General features: G+C 32.3%; 1 protein-coding gene across 1 annotated transcript in view; it reads right to left on the bottom strand.

The window, feature by feature from the left end:
• Nucleotides 1-21,904, bottom strand: part of LOC147066153 (G protein-coupled receptor Mth2-like) — a 90,630-nt gene that overhangs the window by 5,213 nt on the left and 63,513 nt on the right. The window contains exons 5-7 of the mRNA XM_085955837.1: nucleotides 9,902-10,086; nucleotides 8,113-8,296; nucleotides 7,386-7,576 (exon numbers count right to left, since the gene is read on the bottom strand). Coding sequence (XP_085811963.1) covers nucleotides 7,386-7,576; nucleotides 8,113-8,296; nucleotides 9,902-10,086 — 560 coding nt within the window. The remainder of the gene's footprint in view (nucleotides 1-7,385; nucleotides 7,577-8,112; nucleotides 8,297-9,901; nucleotides 10,087-21,904) is intronic.

Consider the following 21,904-nt stretch of genomic DNA (forward strand, 5'->3'; position numbering starts at 1 on the left):
TCGGAAAATTAATTCCCATTAAACTATAGGACAGTGGGTAGTTATCGACATACTACCTACACAGTTACCTACCTAATGATAAGGTTAATGATACCTACCTAATCTCAAAATGACCACGAAAGAAATGGGGCCTTTTTATCGTACTTACTTACCTATCAAAATAGGTACCACCTAATCTCAAATCGACCACGAAATAGGGCCCCATTATCGTTTCAAATAAGAAAAATTATAAATAGGTAGGTAGGTACCGTTCAATGAATGAATACCTGGCTGAGCTAATAATGTCGGCCAATGTAAACTGTCATCCGTCTCGATGTGAATCGCTCATTAAAATAACGATGAACAATAATAATTCCACTTGTAAAATTCTCATTCAACGACAGTACCTATGCTCCATTTCCTTCTTATTGAATAGATACCTACCTACCTATTTGTACAAAATAAACGTAATAATAAATATTATAAGTCCTATGTAACTAGGTACCTACTTCAATACGACAAACACTAGGATAATTAATTGTTAAAAGCTACCCACCCACCTACGTCTACAATTCTACACCTAAGTACCTATTTATTCTCAATAACAGCGTTTCTGTAAAATACCCACCTGATTAAAAAAATCAACAAGCTGAACTGAACTGTGTGTACATCTAATTTAAGATACCTACCTATTGAAACACTAATAGTAATAGGGTAATCTCAAAATGAAAATAAAAAAATTAATCCACCAACGTTAGCATAATACGAGTAATATCGGCGAAATCGGTGAAACCGGGAGCGGCGTACGTTGAACTAAACTTACTAAACTAACCGTTTGATAAATAAGTCGGGAATATATTTCTATTTTTGCACGGCATGCATCGACATGACATTAGTCATCAATAATTAGGCTTCCAACTATATCTCGACGCGTGGCCTAAGCGCTTGTGTTGGAATATTTATATCGGCCAGTGTATGGTTTTATTGTCCGAACGCCGAGTTAAGCTTTGTGTGCTATGGCATTAGGTACAAGCAACCTCCTGAAGAATTAACTTGGAAAACATCATTTCCAACGAAGATTCATGTAGTCTTATAGAACTTTGTTGGTTTTGATTCTACTAGCCTCATTTGCTGTTGTGAATTTTTAAATGTATGCGTGAAAAATAGTGTAAACTCAAGGTACACTTTGAATTTTGCTCCTTGCCATGTCTCACCGATGGAGGTATGTGTATTAGTCGCGTCTCATTGGTGTAGTTACGTGTGGATTGGTAGACGGTGGCGTTGCGCGTCGAAATCAGTATTGCTCGAATGCGCGCGGAATTCAAAATGATTGATTTCGTATAAGTTTTCGATATCGTATTTTTCGGAATACATGGGGGTTGTATATTATATATTTTTATTTAATCGATGATGGGAGTGCAGTGCACACTTTGCTCCTTTACTAGAGCCGTCCCTGTGCACAACACAGGTGCACGGGTTTTCAAGATTTTATTGGAATTTTTAGCATAGACATCTGGTCCACCGGTTGAGAAACGCTGATTTAAGCATCATAAAATACTATGAACTATTTAAAATACATTCTAGAGAAGTTATCAAATAACATTTTTATGACAAAAATAATCATAAGAAATCTAATAAGCTGAAACTGTTCAATGAATGCTTTTATCTATTTCAAATTTATCTTCGAATTTAGAAAATAATATGATGGTTTTAATATTTGTGTTGTAATGTTTATTATACATATATATATATATTATAAGGGTGAAAGTAGGTACTTCCTTAATAAATATTATAAGGGTTCGTTGTGTTGTTGAAGGTGTAACTATGGTGAAACCTGAGCTCGTGCCTGGCTCACCACAATAGCTCACTGTACACTGATAGAGTTACGGGAAGCCGTGTATACCGTTGTCAGAGTAAGCAAGACTACTGTGTTGAGCTGGGTCTGCAAGAGTAGCTCACTGTGGTCTGATAGAGTTACGGAAAGCCGTGTATATTGTTTTCAGACCAAGCAAGACTACTATGCTGAGTCAGGGCCAAGCTGGCTCAAGGTTAACTGATGTTTCTAGGCCGTGTGTCGCCTTATATTGCCAACTGGGCGACCCCTTCCTCGCCGTTCAGCTGATAAGGCCGGTGCGCTTCGGTGGGGAACGACTTGATAGTGGGAACGCACTGTGGTGGGGGCGCCCGCCTTGACTGTAGGCGACGGCCGCTGTGCGAGTGAGAAAGTATTCGGAGGTCCCGTGCTACAATATATATTTTTTTTTTAGCTTTAATCTTTAATTAGTCTCCAAAATATTAAAACACTTTTAAAAGTATAATATTTTCACTAAATTGCGTTTAATTGCATGTTTCGCAATCCCATCACTAGATGCCGCTCATAGTGATGCATGTCATAATAATGGTAGTTATATTTACTTGGAGGCTGACACCTCCTAATTACAATTTGATTCAAAAGAGGTCGCCTTGTGAAATGAAATACAGTGTAAATGAGTAGAATTTTAGCCAATAAAGCTTTGCTGAGTTTTGAATCAATGGCAAAACTAGCAATTATTAATCAATAACCTTCCGTACAATGTATGTTTCGATAATTGATGTTTATTAATGAGATCATCTAGTCACAGTCATGTAATGGGGCATGGGTTCCAAATAGCTCACGACCCCCAGGAGAATGACATGTTTTCCTGGAAGTCACCAACAACTAAATAATGAACTAAAAAATTATTGGCCATGACACAAAATTTTATATCAAAATTATTTTTTAATCGGTGTCTCTCAATGTTCAACGTGTGTCTCAAACATATTGTGGAATATGAGTTTTTTGACAAAATTTCACATTATGTTACATTATTTATTTCTTTCAAATGTGATACTCAGTAAATGATTGACTATTAAACTGAATAAAAAGTCAAATCAATATTAATCCATTAAAAAAAAATACAAAGGCTAGGTACAGGTGGAGAACATGACATGTCGTCTACATTCACGTCAGACTTGACACTCTTGATAGTGCATGGGAATCATAAACCAATAGTTTCCCCCTGTGAAACGCCGGATGAACAGATGAGCGCTATAAGCAACACCAGACAAAAACCGAGGCCCTTTAGAGTCATTGACTTTAAAGTCTTTAATCAACAATATCTTGATTTGACATTCGTGTGACATAACATGTTCTTCTCCTGTACCTTCATAATATGATAGAAAATTTGTTATATTTTTAATGTGTTTCCTTCGCCCTATTAAAATGTCATGCACATATGACTTGATTATTATACAAGGGCGTGACAACTTAAAAAAGGCTCAGAACCCCTCTTTAATAGAAGATGGTTGTTGAACCTTTGAAAGATTTATGAAATTCAACTTAAACCATGACAAACAGGAAACTGCTTACTAATATGTAATATAAATAATAAATTGCTTGCAATATCTAAAATTTGAAAATTTAAGAATTGTGTATTAATTTTCCACTGGATATTGTGATTATAAAAACCAGTCAACAAGACGTAAATATTCAAATTGTATTATAATCTGCTAAGGTTCACTTTGCTAAAATTCCCTATTTCCTTCAAATAATTTCATACTACGGCAATACAAACTAAAATTAGCTTCTCAATCAAAGTTTATGTACAAAACGATTGCAGTTTCTATTGAACATTGTTCAAATGTGTAGATTATCGCACATTGCAACCTAAATGAATGGAAGTGCACACATAAATCTAATAGAAACAAAATGTAATCTTCCATCTCCTACAATCCAAAGAGAGATACTGGTTTATCTCCAGTCCGATATCGAAGTTATTTGTTTATCTACCACCGTCCGTTGAGTGTATTATAATAATATTAATGCAGAAAGTGTTTGAGTCATGGAGCAATTGATTCATTTTCATTAAATAAACAAATTTATACATCCAAACACTTTTTGGTGATCTTAAATTATTTCTGATAATTTATAATCAGCAGTTGGATCAGTGATAACTGTCATAATACCAAATTATATTTAAAGAACATGTTCTCAACCTTTTTTTAGTCGGAATGTATTTTTATATTCAAGTAACATGCAATAATTTTGATTACACAAGACACTAAAAATATTAATAAACTAAAATTTTATCCAATAGGAATGTTAAATCAAGTCATCAAATCATCACATTTTCTCTCACTTTACTAGTCTTTGTTCGTTCACTTTACATTACTTTTAAAATGGCATTTGGTTTGACTGATTATTGTCCGTTTGTTAATTTCGCCATCAGTCTAGAACTTTTTCTAGTCTCTTGAATGGGTACTTAATTCTTATCGTTGCCATACGGAAGTGACTGTATATGTAATTGTTTGAGGATATATCGTTCATTGCAATTTTATTAACATAATACATACAATAAATACGTTGAATTTGTCAATGTGATTGATTATATTATGTTTTCTCAAAACACATAGTATAACATAACAGCCTGCCGCGCATAGCGCCAGTGCAACATTTTTGGTAGATATAAAAAATATGCTTGTTGCATGTAATAAATTTCACTTGGCATGGGTCACAAGTAGAATAGCAAAATGTAGTTATGACGCTTAATATGCAGATGCTGCCTTTTGATTAGTTTCAACATTTTTCTTGCCTGTGTGTGGAAGAGAGTTGCAATATTGCTGGCAGTTTTGATTTATGACCATGTCCCAGGCAAGACGATTTTGGATGTGCGAATGGACTTAGACTTCTAATTTTGTTAGTCAATGTGGTTAACCGAGTGTAAAAATAAAAAATTGGTGTGTGTACTTATGTACGCACGTTAGAAGTTATACTTCTTTGGCGTAACAAAATAAAATAATAGCACACCGCGTTAGTCAAAATTCACATCAACCAAAAATATTCAAACAGTTAGAAAATAGTTTTCACATAAACTAAATATGTAATACCAAACAAAAGTAACGTACCTATCACACTTAAAAATATTAAGCTTAGTTTTGACAGCTGATCACATAAAAAGGAGTAGGTACAATTCACAACGCGAAAGAATATTTTTCACCTATCAAAATATGTAATCCATATTCCTTATTATATGGTCACTATGGTCGGCTATGATCACATCATTGCGCGAGATGTCATGTTTCAGATCTGTCAAATAATAAATATGATATAAGACAGAATTGACGTTTTAATTGCCCCATATCAATAAAAACTAGAATAAAGGAGGGCCGCTTATTGGGGTACCACTGGTTTATTTCTAGACACTTTAACTTATATCACTATAAAAATTATTTAATTATTTTTCGTTGTTTTTATTTTATTTTGGCCAACAATAATAAATTTGTTTCCTAGGCAACGGAAGAATTCTTCGTACATATAATAATAAATTCGCTTCTTAGGCAACGGAATAAACTATAATATTATACTGTATAATCGTCACGATTGCATTATCATACTGTGGCGTAAAGGCAGTGTGTTCGGCTGATAACCGAACAATCGTGGTTCGAATCCAATCGAGTGCAATTTTTTTCATGTGAAAAAATAAATTATGTGTTACATGTCACACGCCAAAAATACACTCTGATCTGATTTTCCAAACGCGCCTAAAGAAGTATAACTTCAGTAAATGTAATTTCCTTTTGAGTGTCATATAAATACGCAGACATTATAAGTTTGCACAAAATATTATTCATTATTTTTCCAGTTTACTGTGGTAGTAAGTAGTTGGTGATCCCCTATTATACACCTTGCTCAACTCATGGGTATGGAACCCATTATATACTGCAATAAAGTATATTATGTAATATAGCAGTTACATAAAACACATGCGTTGTGTGTGTACAGAAGGCCATGGAACTTGTGGTGCTACTTTTGGTGTGCATTTTTATCTAGAGGCAATTATAACAGTATGAGTCAATATTCTGACAAATGTACTTAGCTCATTATAAATAATTGAATAGCTCCTTTATTTGTAGTACCATTTAAAGCATTGTTATTAAATTCTAAAGTATGCATAAGTATTATTATTGTTAGTCATTTTGTTTGGGATGAAAGGAGATTTGGATCACCAGATTTTTGCTGGCTGCCACTGAATCCTAAAACAGCAAAATAAAACTTTTTATATTGAAGTCAATATTCTTCAAACACTATTTTGTTATGAATAAAATTGTTGTAAGTTACTAACAGTTATGTAAAACAAAATACTTGAATCTCATAAACATATTGAGCATCCAAAATTAATCCATGGACTGAAACCGTATGCGGTTTCGAACCGTGTGCTATACTAAGCTTATCTTTTCTGTTCATGGAAATATATTTTCACAAGTATATTATAAGCATCTGATCGTATCCGTTTATACTGTACACTTCCACTTACAAATTTAGTGAAAATATAATATTTTCATGAACAAAAATCATAAGTTTAGTATAGCACACGGATCTAAACCGCATATGGTTTCGGTCCATGGATGGCCTCTAGATTATTACATTAGATTAGACAGAAGTATATTTTTATAACAATTTCTTGTATAGTATTAAATTACAATACTTTATTACAATATTGCCATAACTACATTGCAAATAAATGGCTGTTGACAAATTCATAAATAAAAGCTGGCTTTCATTTTTCAAACAAGACTAAAGTCAGCATTTTTAGTCTGAGGGAAGTTGATTGTAAAAATTGATTATGGAGGGTAGGTATCTGAAAATTTCTGCTTGATAGCTATTCGTGGACTAAAAATAGCTTAAGCGTCAATTACATTGAGCTTCTTTACGAGCTGTTTGTTGGCGAATTTAAAAGCGGTCGATTCAGCTACTGCGATTTGATGATTACACGCAAAACTTTCCATTCGCTAAGAAGCCACAAGCCAGCCACTATTTTGACAGAACGTAGTTCGTTTTTTTACCAGGAGGTTGCTACTGCGCTCTACTGCGCAGACGCAGTAGGCCCACACGCCGGCGTGTAGAGTGTTTACAACCTTCTTATTAGCTTGTTCGATGATTACACTGGTCGACTTTACAGGCAGATTGTAAATTCGCCAACAAACAGATCGTAAAGAAGCTCAATGTAATTGACGCTATAATAACGGTAAATTATTATCAGTGGCAGTTTTCCATGAAGTTGAAGCAAATGAGGCGGTTGTTACGTACCAATATTTTATAAAAACATGCATTATATTTTATTTGTTGGTTTTTAATCATGGCAATATATTTACAATAATACAATATTTTTCACACCCAATGGCGGTTTATCTCACAAGTAAAATTTTTCACAAGGGTACAACAAACTTATCAGCGCCTCGAGCCTCCACATATCTAAAACTGCCACTGTGAATTGATAAACATAATATAATAAAAATACATGCCACCATCTGAACTCTAAAATGATATTGATTCATTGCTATTTAACACGCATTGTTCTCATGACTTTTTGCTAATACGATATACATACCCAATCGTTTCTTCATAAGGCGATAGACCTTCCTCTTCAGCACCAGAATACAGAACAGGGGAATGCCTTGCAGAGTATTCATGAAGTCTGCAACATACCACAGCTCATGCGGTTCATCATAGAGCGATGAAACAATCTCTAACACCCAACTGACTCCCATCACGATGAATAATTTGAGATTCATCGTGTATCTGAAACGATGTAATTTTACGAAAAACACGCTTAAATATATAAATAACAAAAATTTCAGTGATGTATGGCTATAATTTTAATTATTGACATTAATTGCCTTAAAAATCATAGCAGGTACTAAAAATCTCTAAAATTATTGATATGTAATATTATGCTGTTTTCCTTTCTACTGTAAAATTTGGTTTTTGCATATTGACCCTTTTCGAGGGACACCTTCAATTATTATTAAAAAATAATTAAATTAATTTACTTTATATACTTAATAAATTATATGAAGTTTAATACAGAAATTGTATTATAATATGTTGTACTTCTGTATATCTGAGTTAAGTCATTGTAGGTATAATAAAAAAAAATCTAACATACATTTTTAATATAATATACATAAAAATAAATAAACATATTAATATTTTCAGAAAATTATTTAGTAACCCGGTTCGTAAAATTTTCCAATTCGAGCGCTGCATCGGAATGTAGTCAATTTAAAAAATACTTGAACAAAAAGTAGAAAATAATGAATTGGTAGCAAGCTCACTTTGCTCTATCGGCCACAAATCTCCTTTTACACCGCTCTCCCAAGCTGCTTGATTGCATCCGGTGAATTTCATTCTTCACTTTGTTGCAGTGGATTGCGGTGAGAACGAACAACACTATGTTCATACCGATTTGGATCCCAGCCGGGAGTATAAACAAAATCAACACGGGCGCTTTGAATGCACCTGAAAATAATTTAAAATATTGTAAACATAATACCTACTTACAAACGTAAATAATTCGGATTCATTAAACTCCAATGGGCACACGTTATTATTACTTTACCATATTTATTCTTACTCGACGTTTCAAAAGTTGTTTAGTAGAATTAAAATAATGTGGCTAAAAGTTAGGATGAGGCATTCTTTATTTTAAATACCTACACTTTGAGCAACAATTACCAACAAATGCAATAGTCTTAACTCATGTGCTTTAAATCTAATTAAATTATGTATTTTCAATCAAAATTAGGTGCAAAATAATATGATTACGGAGTTTTGGCGCGAAAATTGAAAAAAAATGGCAACATAATTTAATTCAAAGATCTGGTTTCATAATGAATATACTTACCTTTACAAATTGGAATGTAGCGTGTGAAAAATAAAATAAAGCTCGTTGCGAATACTAGTTATTTGATTATTTCCTGAACAGATAAACTTATATATTTTTTACTTTAAGAGTCATTATTAAAAATCCGCGTTTACAGCATTTAGGAACCTATAAATTTGTATGGACAGTTGAAAAAACTACTAGATATTATACTAATATAACAGTAATGGTGATTATTGAAAATTTGCGTTAATTTATTTGGACTATTCTGCGAACGTGTCCACATTGATATGTTATGCAGGAGCATAATATTATGCCATTGTATAATCATAATAGTAGATCCAGGATTAGCTTTATGTTCGAACCATAGATTGTTTAAAAACGCGAAACATTAGAAGTCACACGATGGCGATTCTCGCCTTGTCGTGTATATAATTAATTATTGTATATTAGACTATGCTTGGAAAAATCAGAGTATGCATACCTACTAGAATATGGGTATACATACCTACTATACTGGATGCATATAAGGCCGTTATATAGTAAGAAAACGTATCAATTCTCGGTACCGAAAGTACCGTAACGAAAAGTACCTATCGAAGAATCGGTCAAAAAATATTGATAGTCGTTGCTCCCCTGTTGCCAGAAAGGCCTCCTTAATTTTTAACGGGGATGCAGGCGGAAAGATCAAGTCAACATGGATCCCAGCGCATGGTTACCACCGGTGAGTGTGACTAGTGATTGTGTCTAAATTGTTATAGCATGTCACTCTGTCTTGTCTTGCCGAAACGAATGTTCTATTCTATAAATAATAAAATACTAAAAATGTTTTCAAATATTATAGTAGGTATGCTATTTTTTACTTCGATAAATATTTTATCGAATAATCTGTGGAGGGAAAGCGACAATGATATTCGTTTTCGCGAAGTGACAGGATATGTTGTGAGTACAATACCTATCCATTCATTCATTTCATTCCGACCATGTCCGATCCTAATAGGATCATCATGGGCCTCCACGGAATGGAGGTTTGCATTAACAGATTTTTGTTGTTTACGGTTAATGAGCGTCAGCCACTTGTTCAACCTATTAGGTCCATACTCTGACTCATACACAAATTGAAAAAGAATAATATGTGTAGTTGCCAGACCCAGGATTCGAACCTGGGACCGACGACACTCCATCGTGCTAATAATATCTCATACAAAATATGTATGTGCATCACGTGGAGATGTACTTACTGGTGGTAATCCAACACTGCGCTCTTCCTACATTGGGATCCAGCCACCCTGGAGCCACATCGTACTCGTCTATCAGGTAAGTGGTGGTGGTCAACAGCAGTGGAACTCCCCACGCATACAAAGAGAAAAAGCAGAACTTCCTCCGGTCTTTGTTACGGCGCATTCCTTGCACTGAGCGGATATTCCTGAAAAGAAAAAAAAATGAATTATTCACTTAAGGGGGGACGTGCGATGCGTGGTCAAAATAGAGGTTTTATGCTATTTTCAAAGCATGATCCTGGACATTCCTTAAACGTTGTAGATAATCTACTTACATAATTTTGAATCCTTATTATCCCTTATATTTATTTTACACATTTGATGACTGCATAAAGTATTTTTATTACATAAAATAGTATTCTTTTAAACCTCTCGCTCTAATGTTTTAGAAAATAGTCATATTTCAGTACGTCCATGTGAAGTGGTGGTAAGATTTTTTTATATTTATTAATTTTTAAAAGCATTTATAAAACCATTAGTAAAATTTATGTCGACATTATTATAGTGAAATATTTACAATAAAAAATTATATTGATAATCTCTATGATCCCAAATTTGACAAAAAATACGCATTTTATTATTCATAAAATGGGCAAGATTTACACATTTGAATATAATTCTAAAGATATTGATTACAAGCTATGTCTTTGGCCATTCAAATGTGATAAACATTCTACGAATAATATTTGCTTTATAATAATTATTCACCTAAGAATAAGGTAGTATTTTTTTGAAATACGCCATTTCTATTAGCATTTCCCAGTGGCTAAGCTACAACATACAGCCGTAGCCATAAATTGACAAACGATAAATGAAGTAGGGAGTAAGATCATGGTAACGCGCGTGTTTGAACATGTACCTTTTTTTTAATATTTTTTTTTCGGTTAGGTAAAATCTCCATTTTGACGTAACGTGGGCCGTTTTTCAAAATGCGAATAAAACGGTATAAGTATTTAAAATAATATGTATCAGAGTTAAATAGAGGCGAATTTATTACATGACAATTTTGATAATATTACGTTAAAATCATGATTAATGTTAATATAAGCCTACGATAAACCAAAGCAAATACACCACAAGGATTGTTTCTTTGAGCATTGCATTTGTGTTGACTAAACATTATAATGAAGGCACGAGGCTGTTGTAGGTATATTTGATTAATTTTAATTCACACATGTAATAGCAAGATTAGTAATAACTCCTGTTTGACACCCATTCAACTACCTATCCTACGGTTACATGTAAATTGTACGTATTTCATTTCACCGTAGCACAGTCCGCCGTGAACTTTCTTATCGGAAAGAGATGACCGTATGTCCGTATACTATACGGTCTCCAATGTTATTAGATTTAATATGAACATTAATTCAATTTTCATAGCCGATTTTGGCAAAATTCATGAATTTAAGAATGAAAACCTAACCTAACAAATAATCCAGTATATTGGCTACTTTCAATTTTATCTCAGTACTGTACGACCCAAGGAGGTTGGATGGTCTTTAATATACGACAATACTTTGAAGTGTGATACGGCGAACTGCATACGTACAAATTTCCGGACACGCTATCTTACACGGTGGAGCAATAACAAAATAAGCTGTGGAACCCAACGTAATACCAATATCTACTCTGTTTATGAGCTTTTTTATGTTGATCACTTTTGTGTACCATTTGCTTAATTCCTCCGTATCATGAATCAAAAAGGAACTTGGTCCAGTCAACAAGCTTCACATCTTGGAGTTCAATGTAATAAGTTCTACATCGATGACTTTAAAATGATAATAGATGGTAACTATATAGATAGATAAGTTATAATAACTGGTGGACTTTGTTATCATACTGTGGTTGAAGTAAATGAACATTGAATCGGCATAGTATTTCTAAATTGTCAGTCATTTTTTTTCTTTTAATCTGTCTAAACAGTTTATTTTATGTTATGCCTTTTAAGTCATAAAAATTTAACCTATCACTATGATCAGAACGTACGTGTTTGATCGAATAATAAAAATAGCTTTCAAGCAACAAATAAAGATAGATTTTTAGAATCGCAATAAATAATTTATTTAATTTACACACTTTCATCATAAAAATGTGTTTTTATTTGAATCATTTGAAAATTAACGATTAATAAAATAAAACGTGTAGAAAAATCTACATGAATACATTTTATTTGTGTAATTTCAGAGTCCGTATATAAATTGGGTCAACCGGTACAGATTCAGATTGGTGATATCTGCAGTCTATATGTAGGTATATGTTTCTAACAATGTTACGGGGTTATGTACCATTTAATATGAGTAATGGATTCACGAGACAATTTTCTACAACGAAAAAATACTTTAAACAAAGATATTGTGGAAGCGAAGCCGAAAAAAAACCCTCTAGTCTATTGATTAATAAATTAGCAACAAGTCGATCTTGTAATTTTGCCAACATGGCTGCACGATGATTTACCAAAATTCTGCAAGCCTAAAGCTTTTTTTTATATTGAGAAAATAGTTTGGGAAATGGAGATCGGGCCTGCCGTTAATTTTTATATAATAATAATTAATTATTAAATCATCAAGTACAGATTTCTTTATTATTTTCATAAGAGCGGCAATAATTATGACAAGCTGGAATTCGCTTCAGCGATTTTCATAGAAAACTATTTTCGGATCATAATACTCTCATCATCATCATAATACAAACATCTCACAAAACTATTTCTTTTATTCAAACGAATAATTCACAAGATTTAAGAATATATCATTCTGATTATTGAACATTATATAATTTAGAAAAACACTAACCGAGAGAGTATATCACAACCAATAGAAAAAACTCCAATATTCTCCAAATTCCTAGACGTCGGTTAGTAATCTTTGTAATAGTAAAATAGCTACCTACTTTGATTTAATAAACAAAAATCGATTGCCGAAGTAGCATGATTTCGAAGAACGCTGAGTGATAGGTATTTAATAATCAATAGCTAAAATATTTGTCGATATTAGTATGTCTGACCGTAGCATAATGGCTGAATGCGACGAGTTTGGGGCGTTTACCCGTTGGAGATGCCGGGTTCGATTCCCGACCGGTTGGCTTACTTTTTTCAAAAAAGTTTTTTCTATTGGTTGTGATATACTCTCTCGGTTAGTGTTTTTCTAAATTATATAATCTCACAAAACATTTTTTTTTTAACTTTTATATAAACTTAGTTAATATTGAAAAAATATACCTATCATAATGTTAGGTATATTTTTTTAGCCGATGATCATTTTTATTAAAAAAACCCAAAGAGATTGAAGGAAGGAGTCCAATCTTTTTGAAAAAAACCATCAATTTTTATACTAAATAAAATGTGCTTTATGTTGAAATCCATTTGTGTAATTGTTATTATTTGTATGTTCACAGTGGCCGAATGGGTAACGAGCCAGTTTATGAAATAATTCATACTGGAACTTTTAGATTTTCAATTGAAATACATTAAATACCTATTTTAATTAACTATTTCTTTTATTCAACGAATAATTCACAAGAATTAAGAATGTACCACTCTAATTATTAAACATATGTAATTCTGAAAATTTGTTAATAATAAGTTGAAATTATGTATGTTCAATAATTAGAATGGTACATCATGTCACCTAGTAGCATAGTGGACAATGCGCACGGGGGCTATAGTGTATTTTCTCAGAAGTGTTTTTCAGACTCATACTTTAATTCAGAATACAAAAATCGGTAGTCTACCGTAACTCAATTTGGAGAGCACTAATGAGCAGGTATTAATAAAAAGCCAATAGTCAAAAAAATTCGCAATTAAGCATGGCAGTCGTAGCATAGTGGTAACTGGTAATACACAAGGCGCGATTCCCAAGAGACGCAGTTTCAATTCCTGCCGGGTGTCTTACTTTTTACGAAAAAGATTTTTTCTATTGGCTATATTTTCTCATGAGTGTTTTCAGAATTAAATACATATTTGTAAACTGTGTAAAATAATTATTTTGTAAAATATTACAAAAACAGCACAGTAACAATAATAGTATGACCACGATGTCGCTATAATTAGAGAATCCAATCCCGAGCCAAAATTCTGATCCCGGGATTTCGGGATTACAATTTGACAATCTCGGGATCCCGGGACTGGTCCCGGGAATGGCATTTTTTTTCCATTGTTAATATAAAAATTTTATATTTACAAATAACATTGATAAAATCGGTCAAAAATAAATCTACTACAATTTTTTATACTATGTAAGACATTTATTGTCAATATTGTATACATTCAATCTTGAAAATACTAGTTTAATGGAGTAAATAATATTGTAATATAAATAATAATGTGAATTTAATATGAGAGTGCTGTTTCAGATAGTAAAGACTTAATGAATAGGTTAGCGAGATTTAAAACAGTAAAGCAAATCATGGTGTGCTTATGGCCTTTCCGCTTCATAAATCTAATTAGTCAGCCAAATATGAAACTGCCATAAAACTTATGAGATCATGGTTGAATTACTTTGTTAATAGTGCGAAGCATTGTTTTTTTCCAATCTTTCTCATTTTTATTAAATTATGTGAAAAAATAAAATGAATCGGCAACTTACACATGGGTATAAATCAAACTTCAATCAAACTCAGTTTATTTCTAATGTAGTTATTTGTTATTAAAAGTATTTTTTCAGTTATATTTTCGTTTTTATTTTATTTTCCATAAAAATTGATAAAAAAATCAATTAAGTTTATCAATCCCGGGAATCATAGGTATCGAAAACAGCTCAGGATCCCGGGATTGGAATCCCTAGTTATAATAGAGTCTGACAAATTTAATACACATGCTGTTTTTCAATATGTATTTAGAGTTTGAACCTAATAGACTGAGCAAGCATGTGGCTAACATGCATTTTTCGTAAAAACAAAAATATGTTAATACAACATTCACTCAGTGGAGGCCCATAATATTACGATCTTTTTAGGATCTTGAATAATAAAATTTCTAAACAATATTAAATTAATGGTCAGTTTCTAATTTATATAACGGCTACAATTAAAATGAGCTGCCATATTATGTAAATTTATTAATAATTATAGTTATTCATTGTTTCATAAACTAATAGGTATAATAGTTTGATCCTCAAGTATGTAGTCTAGTGTGAATGGTGTTTGTTTTTTGAATAAATCGATTTTACTTTTCGTAATTCCGTCACTAATGTCTTTAATACTTGTCTTATTACTAGTGCTACACGAAATTTTCAGTATGGTCTCAATTGTATATCAATCGAAGAACTTGAAAGAAATGTTACCCATAAAATAAGCGCGGCAACGATGAAGATTATATTATATGCTATTAATATCAATGAAAGAAAAACAAAGCAGTGGTACTACCTACTTATTCCACAGAACTCTGTATTATCAAAACAAAACCTTTCGTTAATGATAAATCATAACAGCATACCTACAAATTTATTGTATATTTGTTTTAATTTGAGTAAACAATTATCTTCGAATGTATGAATGGCCCCGTTTTCCATTGAAACCATGGACTTAGTAATTGTATCCCCGATTGACCGATCGTTAATACTATTTCTAAATTCTCTTACTGTTTTCAACGTCTGACAGACCGTTTCTCAAAGTGTGTTCCGTATAATACCGATGTCCTTTTAAATATTCGACATCAATTTGAATCATCATAGTGAAAAACATTACACAATTGTCTATATTATAGTAACTTTCATTCTTCTCATGTACGTATGTATTATTATGAAATTTACTTACAATAAGCTTTGTCACTAATTTACTAGAAAATTTGGTACACGTCGGTATAAAGGAAGCCAGGCGGGAACCGCGCCAATTTTCATATCTGAATTTGGCAAAATTCATGAATTCAAGAATAAAAACCTAATCTAACATAACTTAATAAATAATCCAGTATAACGGCTATTTTCAAAGCATGTTTGCTGCTAGCTTACCTTAAACCCACAAGAACCGAAAATTTAGTTTGGAACAGCCCTGGAGGAATAAATTGTATAATAAATACCTACCGATACTCCGAGACGAAACAACCCTGACGTGGTTTCGCTGATTCGATCATAATAATATTATGAGAAGATTGATGATGACGATGCTGTAAGGATAGATGGCTCCAAGTCATAAAAAACAACAACGGGTTGTATAAAGAACGGCGAGATATATTTATAATAACATAACGTTGTTATTAATTACAGCGTGTTAAAATTGACAATATTTGATTAGAATTACAAAATACTTCTTCCAAGGGCAAAACTCACAATATTTTTCGACCGGCTGGGGTAATAAATAATAATATTTATAGCATGGAACTCGCGCCCTTCTAAAGGAATTTTTATACGATGGACTTGACAACAAAAACTCAATAGGTTGCATTTCATATTAATGGATAGGTACTAAATACATTGCGTGGTTTGAATATAGTTTGCATCTATCGTTTGTATACCTACTAAATAAGTATTTTAACACTGATCGAAAAATTCTAGATGATCATAATACATTAAATTGATACTAATTATTGTATCTAAGGTTTTATGCTGATACTCATCATTAGAGATATTTTATTGGCTTGTTTTTATGCTATGTTATTTATATTATATAACTTGTTATAAAGGTACTTGCTAGGTTTTATTAGGTTTGCTTCTAAAATCTGTACCGAACTATAGGTAATTATATGCAATATGTGCAACTTGGAATAGTGGGTTCTGCACAGTGCTCGAAATGGAAAACTATACGAACAGAGTGCTCGATATTTTTGTAGAAAACAATAACACATTTATCTAATTTTATGTATGGTATGTACAGATAGTATTATCAGTATTATTTACAAAATAAAAATCTTAATATATATATATATATGTATTATATAAAAATATACTTAGATAAAATATAAAAAAACATACATAGATAGATATATATATATAATTATAGGTTATATATACATTAAATATAGCCATTTACTTTTTATCTGTAAGAAATAAAAAGGCCTTTTTATTTTATTTTATTTATTATGTACAGATAAGTGTTTTAAATTGTTTCGTTATATACCTAACTGGCTCAAACGGTCATATGCAATCACAGTCTTTAAATTTGTAGGAAAGTTGTCAGCGCCGCAGGCGAAAAATCTTAAATATTATTGTTTACCATGAGTCCGACAAGTTTCATATTCAATTTTAAATGTGTACCTATAATTAATAGAGTATGTGAATTTAATTACTTTTTAACAAATCATGAACCGGAACACAATATTTGATTTTTCCACGAGACGGAGTGATAATTTCGGTGATTTCACGAACCGGAGACGTGCTCTGGTGCGCTCCGGTCATTTCGGTCGCTGGCTCTGCATTACACAATTATTATTAGATTACATTGCATTTTGGTTGAGTGGTCGCGAGTGTTTTTTGACTATGAGATAAGCTTACATGTATCGTTGCCAGCATGGGTCTGCGACAGTTTTAATTAAATAATTAAATAATTACAAGATTAAAATAACTTTTTATATACAACGTTTTTAAATTTTCTGTTAAATCATATAAACTTGACTTGACTAGCTTAAACGATAAAAAAATTGTACTTAATAGAAATAATACTGAAATGTAATATTAACATTCATATTGATTTCCATAGTAACGCACGTATATACTAATAATTTAGTTCCTAGGACCCCAGACCCCTAGCAACCAAAAATGGTGTCGAAATAACTTTTCATACAAAACAGAATTAACTGAAAATGAATTCAATCCTACTTAAAGATGGCTAAAAGTATTAAAAAATTGCATTAGTATCGTGTTCTGATATATTCTAAAAGTTTCAAATGTCTAGCTAGTCGGAAAGTTAGTTAAAAATCGATTGCAAGATTTGTACCGGATAAAGAACTACCGGACAAAGAACCACCGGACAAATAAGAATACGAGCTAAGAAAAACGTTGTAAAAAATGGAATAGGTGCTCTAAAAAATTGAGAATGAGAAAAATAACGACGCAGAAAATACAACAAACGAACCACCATTATAATATTTAATGATGCGGCCATACAAATATTATCTGTTCGGCCGCGACTACACAAAATAAACAATACCACATGAACCGACTTTGTAACAGGTCGTGTCGTCCTCTATCCGAAACCACCTACTAATTCGCCTTAAAAATTGCGATCTCTATAATATACCTATACTTACATAGCTAAAAACATAATAAAAATCACGAACAAGTCGCAGTGGTTCTTAACCGATAGGTTGCATACCACATGGGGTCGACTAGATAGGGGAGACCGGTTTTTGATAATTAAATACAGATTTTACTAAAAGTACCAATCTTATGATTGTATCAATGATGCTATGCAAAGAGTTAAACAATTTGTCGCTTTCTTATTTATCAATTTTTTATTTTATTTATACACTTTTTTCTAGCCTAGATGCATATAATGTTTATATTCGTCCTGGCGGGGTCAACCGTTCCAGTGAAACATGTACGGCAGGGATGGCGAACCTTTTTACGTACGCATGCCAAAATTTCCCAAATAATATTTTTCGACTGTCTGGTAAAACTAGTTTTATTGGTTTAATATTATAATGTCAACGATAGTAATTAATATAAAACAATAGGCAATATTATGTATTTATAATAATATAATGGTCACAAAATCGTATTATACCTTTCTAATTGTCTAGCGCCACACATAGCGTCATGAACGTCATGATTCTCATGAATGATAAATAAGTCCCACCATCCAATCCACTTCACAAAATATAGGCACGATTATTGCGATTGAATTAATAAAATAAAAATTAGTATCGTGAACCGATTAAGAGTAAACGCGTCGATCTGACACCCACGTGTAATTGTATTTGTATCATATTTGTACTTGCAGGGTAACGTTAACCAAGCTTTGAGAGATTAATATTACTGGTAATACAATCCAAGAAAATACGATAATTTTCAATACACGATGATTTTTTAATCGATTATTCAATTATGTAGATATTGAACTTTCTATTATTTCTGGTCCTGGGATTTTAGGATTATAGTTGACAAAAGGGTATACTTAAAATTAAACCGTTGATGTACCTATAAACATAAAAATAGTGCAGTCTCAACAAAAATCCTACTCATTCGCGGGATTACAGCATTGGAATAATAATATGCATAGATGCAATGGTAAAACTTCATATAAACTAAATCTTCGAGTACTACAAAATGTGAGCGTTCTAATTTTTGGTACTTAATATAAATTCACACAATAGTACCGGACAGAAATAAATCGTTTTTTTCTCACCCGCTTGTCTAATCCCAAGGTTGAATAGAAATAGCAATTCCGGGTTGAACATACCTTTCGAGTTTACAATAATACAGTAATTCTAAATATTTTTCACGTCACGGCACACGTATTTTCAAATTCTTTTCAGGGCTCATTTCATTTGCAAAAATAACCAGATCAAAATATTTGGACTTAAACTAGAGGGATATTATATGAAAGTATTGTACTTATATAATTTGATAATTGCGATTACACTTAATTGTCAGTAGGTACCTATTTGAATTGTTAGCCTTAGAAAAAATATTCTGGACGTCGGCACATTGAAAGATGGCGACTATAAAATATCATCACCATCAGCCGGGGTCAATCCACTGCTGGATGAGGCCTTCCCTAAGTTTCCTCCAACTCCCTCGGTCCTGTGTCGTTCGCTGCCACGTATTTCCGCCGAACTTTATCAGTTCGTCAATCCAGCGGCTTTTACGGCGACCCTGTAGCCGTTTCGTGCCCCTTGGGTACCATTGGACGACGGCATTTGTCCAGCGGCCGTCCTTTCGACGAGTAATGTGCCCCGTCTATCTCCATTTCATTATAATGAGTTATAATAATAATAATCGTCATTTTTGGCGATCAATTCTGACGTCATGTTAGAATAAAAATTTACTATTGATTGCGATTATTTTAGATCGTTCGTAATAATTCGTAACGTATTGTCCGTCAGTCACAGACAAACCAGTGTTTCCAGATAAGGTTTATAGGTATATGATAATTTTTACAAAAACGGTGAATTTTCAACAACTCCGGATTCGATTTCCGTTGAGGTCACAATATATTTACATTATATAATATGTGAATTCCTCAAGCCTGTAAGTTTTACAACTGTAATTGGGCTCCACGGTCAGTTGTGGTCAGCGCTCGAAATGGAAAAGTTTACGAACCGGAGCGCTCGACAGTTTTCTGAAGATATTTACATATTTATGAAATTTTGTGTGTATTTCATAAAAATAATAGTGTTATATTTTCTATTATATGGATTAACTAGCTCAGACTGTCAGATTATTTTTTCCACGAGATGGAGCGATAGTCTTACCGATTTCACGAACAGGAACGGCGCTCCGGTGCGCTCCGGTCCATTTCGAGCGCTGGTTGTGGTTGGTATTTAATAATGAAAAAAATAAAATTGTAACAAAAAAACATAGAATATAAGGAAAAATGATTAATTACCGATATACATAAGGTAAGCATTTTTTTTAAATATTAACGAATGCAGAACGAACATTTTTTACACTTCACTTACATAGATATTAGTAAAAATAAATAACAGACAAAAATTTATTATTTGTTATTAATGTTATTATTAATACTTAATTATAATTAATTATTAATTAATTACTTATTAGTATTTATATTTAATATTATTTGACAAACAAAAATTGACAAAAATTATTTACGTGGTTTATGAAATAATTGGAATTAAATTTTGTGGCGTAGTACATCATCGGTATGGAATCACTCCCCTTATTAGACATATCGACAAAGATCAAATATGCAGACTGACATTTTTATTGTGAGGAATATAGACGGATATTTCATTCTCGTTAAATAATAAAAAAAATAGTCAAAGGCGTAGGCTGAAGGTCAGCTTCGTTAACAAATTTCGTGTAACTCTTAAAATGGCAACTAAATGTAGGCACATTTGCTTTTTGGATAAATCTTAATTTTTTGTTTTGTAAGCAGAGGTTTTCAAACCTTTTCGTCTCGCAACGTAGTGTTTAAACTGTTTTTTTTAAATAACCATTCCCTTGCTTTTTCGTACAACTTGGTGTCCTTTAAGCTGTTTGGAAACCGCTTGTGTAATAACTATTATTTTACGCACAGTAATCTGAATTACAAAATGCCACCCTTAAGTAGACTCAAAATCAAGTCCAATATTATTTTTATTACACTATTTAAAATTTTTAAACAAAAAGATTTTTTCAATCAATATTTGCACCACGATTAGCACCGCAGGCGAAATAAAATCACCCCTATAAAGTCAACTCCCAATAGTTATGTTATTCGTATGCATTCCATAATTTGATGCCTCCAAGTAACGCATCATCTCCTAGCCACACAACAATTCACTGAAGCAACTTATTTCTCTCAGATTATTTGAATCCGTGTGAACTTCCCTTTATTAATAAATTATCTTTGTAAAGTATTTTTGTTTAGGTTAAGGTGACTGAGCATTGGAAGTTACCAATCTGTCAAACAATGGGGTCATCCATTAGCGCAGGGTTTCCACAAACTTTTTCTTCAATGGAACACTTCGCAAACCCGGAAATTTTAACGAAACACTTAGCTTATTTTTTAGATTCATTCCTACTAAAATTTAAAAAAAAAAGTGTTATTAAAACACATTATTTTTTTAGTAATTACATATTTTTAAATATACAACTATTATATAATATAAACATAAAAATATGAATAAATAAAGCACTTAGGCAGCGCTCAAAATGGAAATTTTTACGAACCGGAGCGCTAGATAATTTTACGGAAATATTTACATACTTATATAAATAGACAGTAAGTTATCTAATTTGATGTGTATTTTATAAAAATAATCGTGTTAGATTCTTGGGCAGGTATATCTATGGTTTATCTACCTCAGACGGTCAAGCTAATTTTTCCACAGGACGGAGCGATACTTTTGGGAAATTTATGAACCTG

The sequence above is a fragment of the Rhyacophila brunnea genome, unplaced genomic scaffold, assembly GCF_057557595.1.
Source record: "Rhyacophila brunnea isolate RB1 unplaced genomic scaffold, BYU_Rbru_1.0 scaffold_5, whole genome shotgun sequence".
NCBI lineage: Eukaryota > Metazoa > Arthropoda > Insecta > Trichoptera > Rhyacophilidae > Rhyacophila > Rhyacophila brunnea.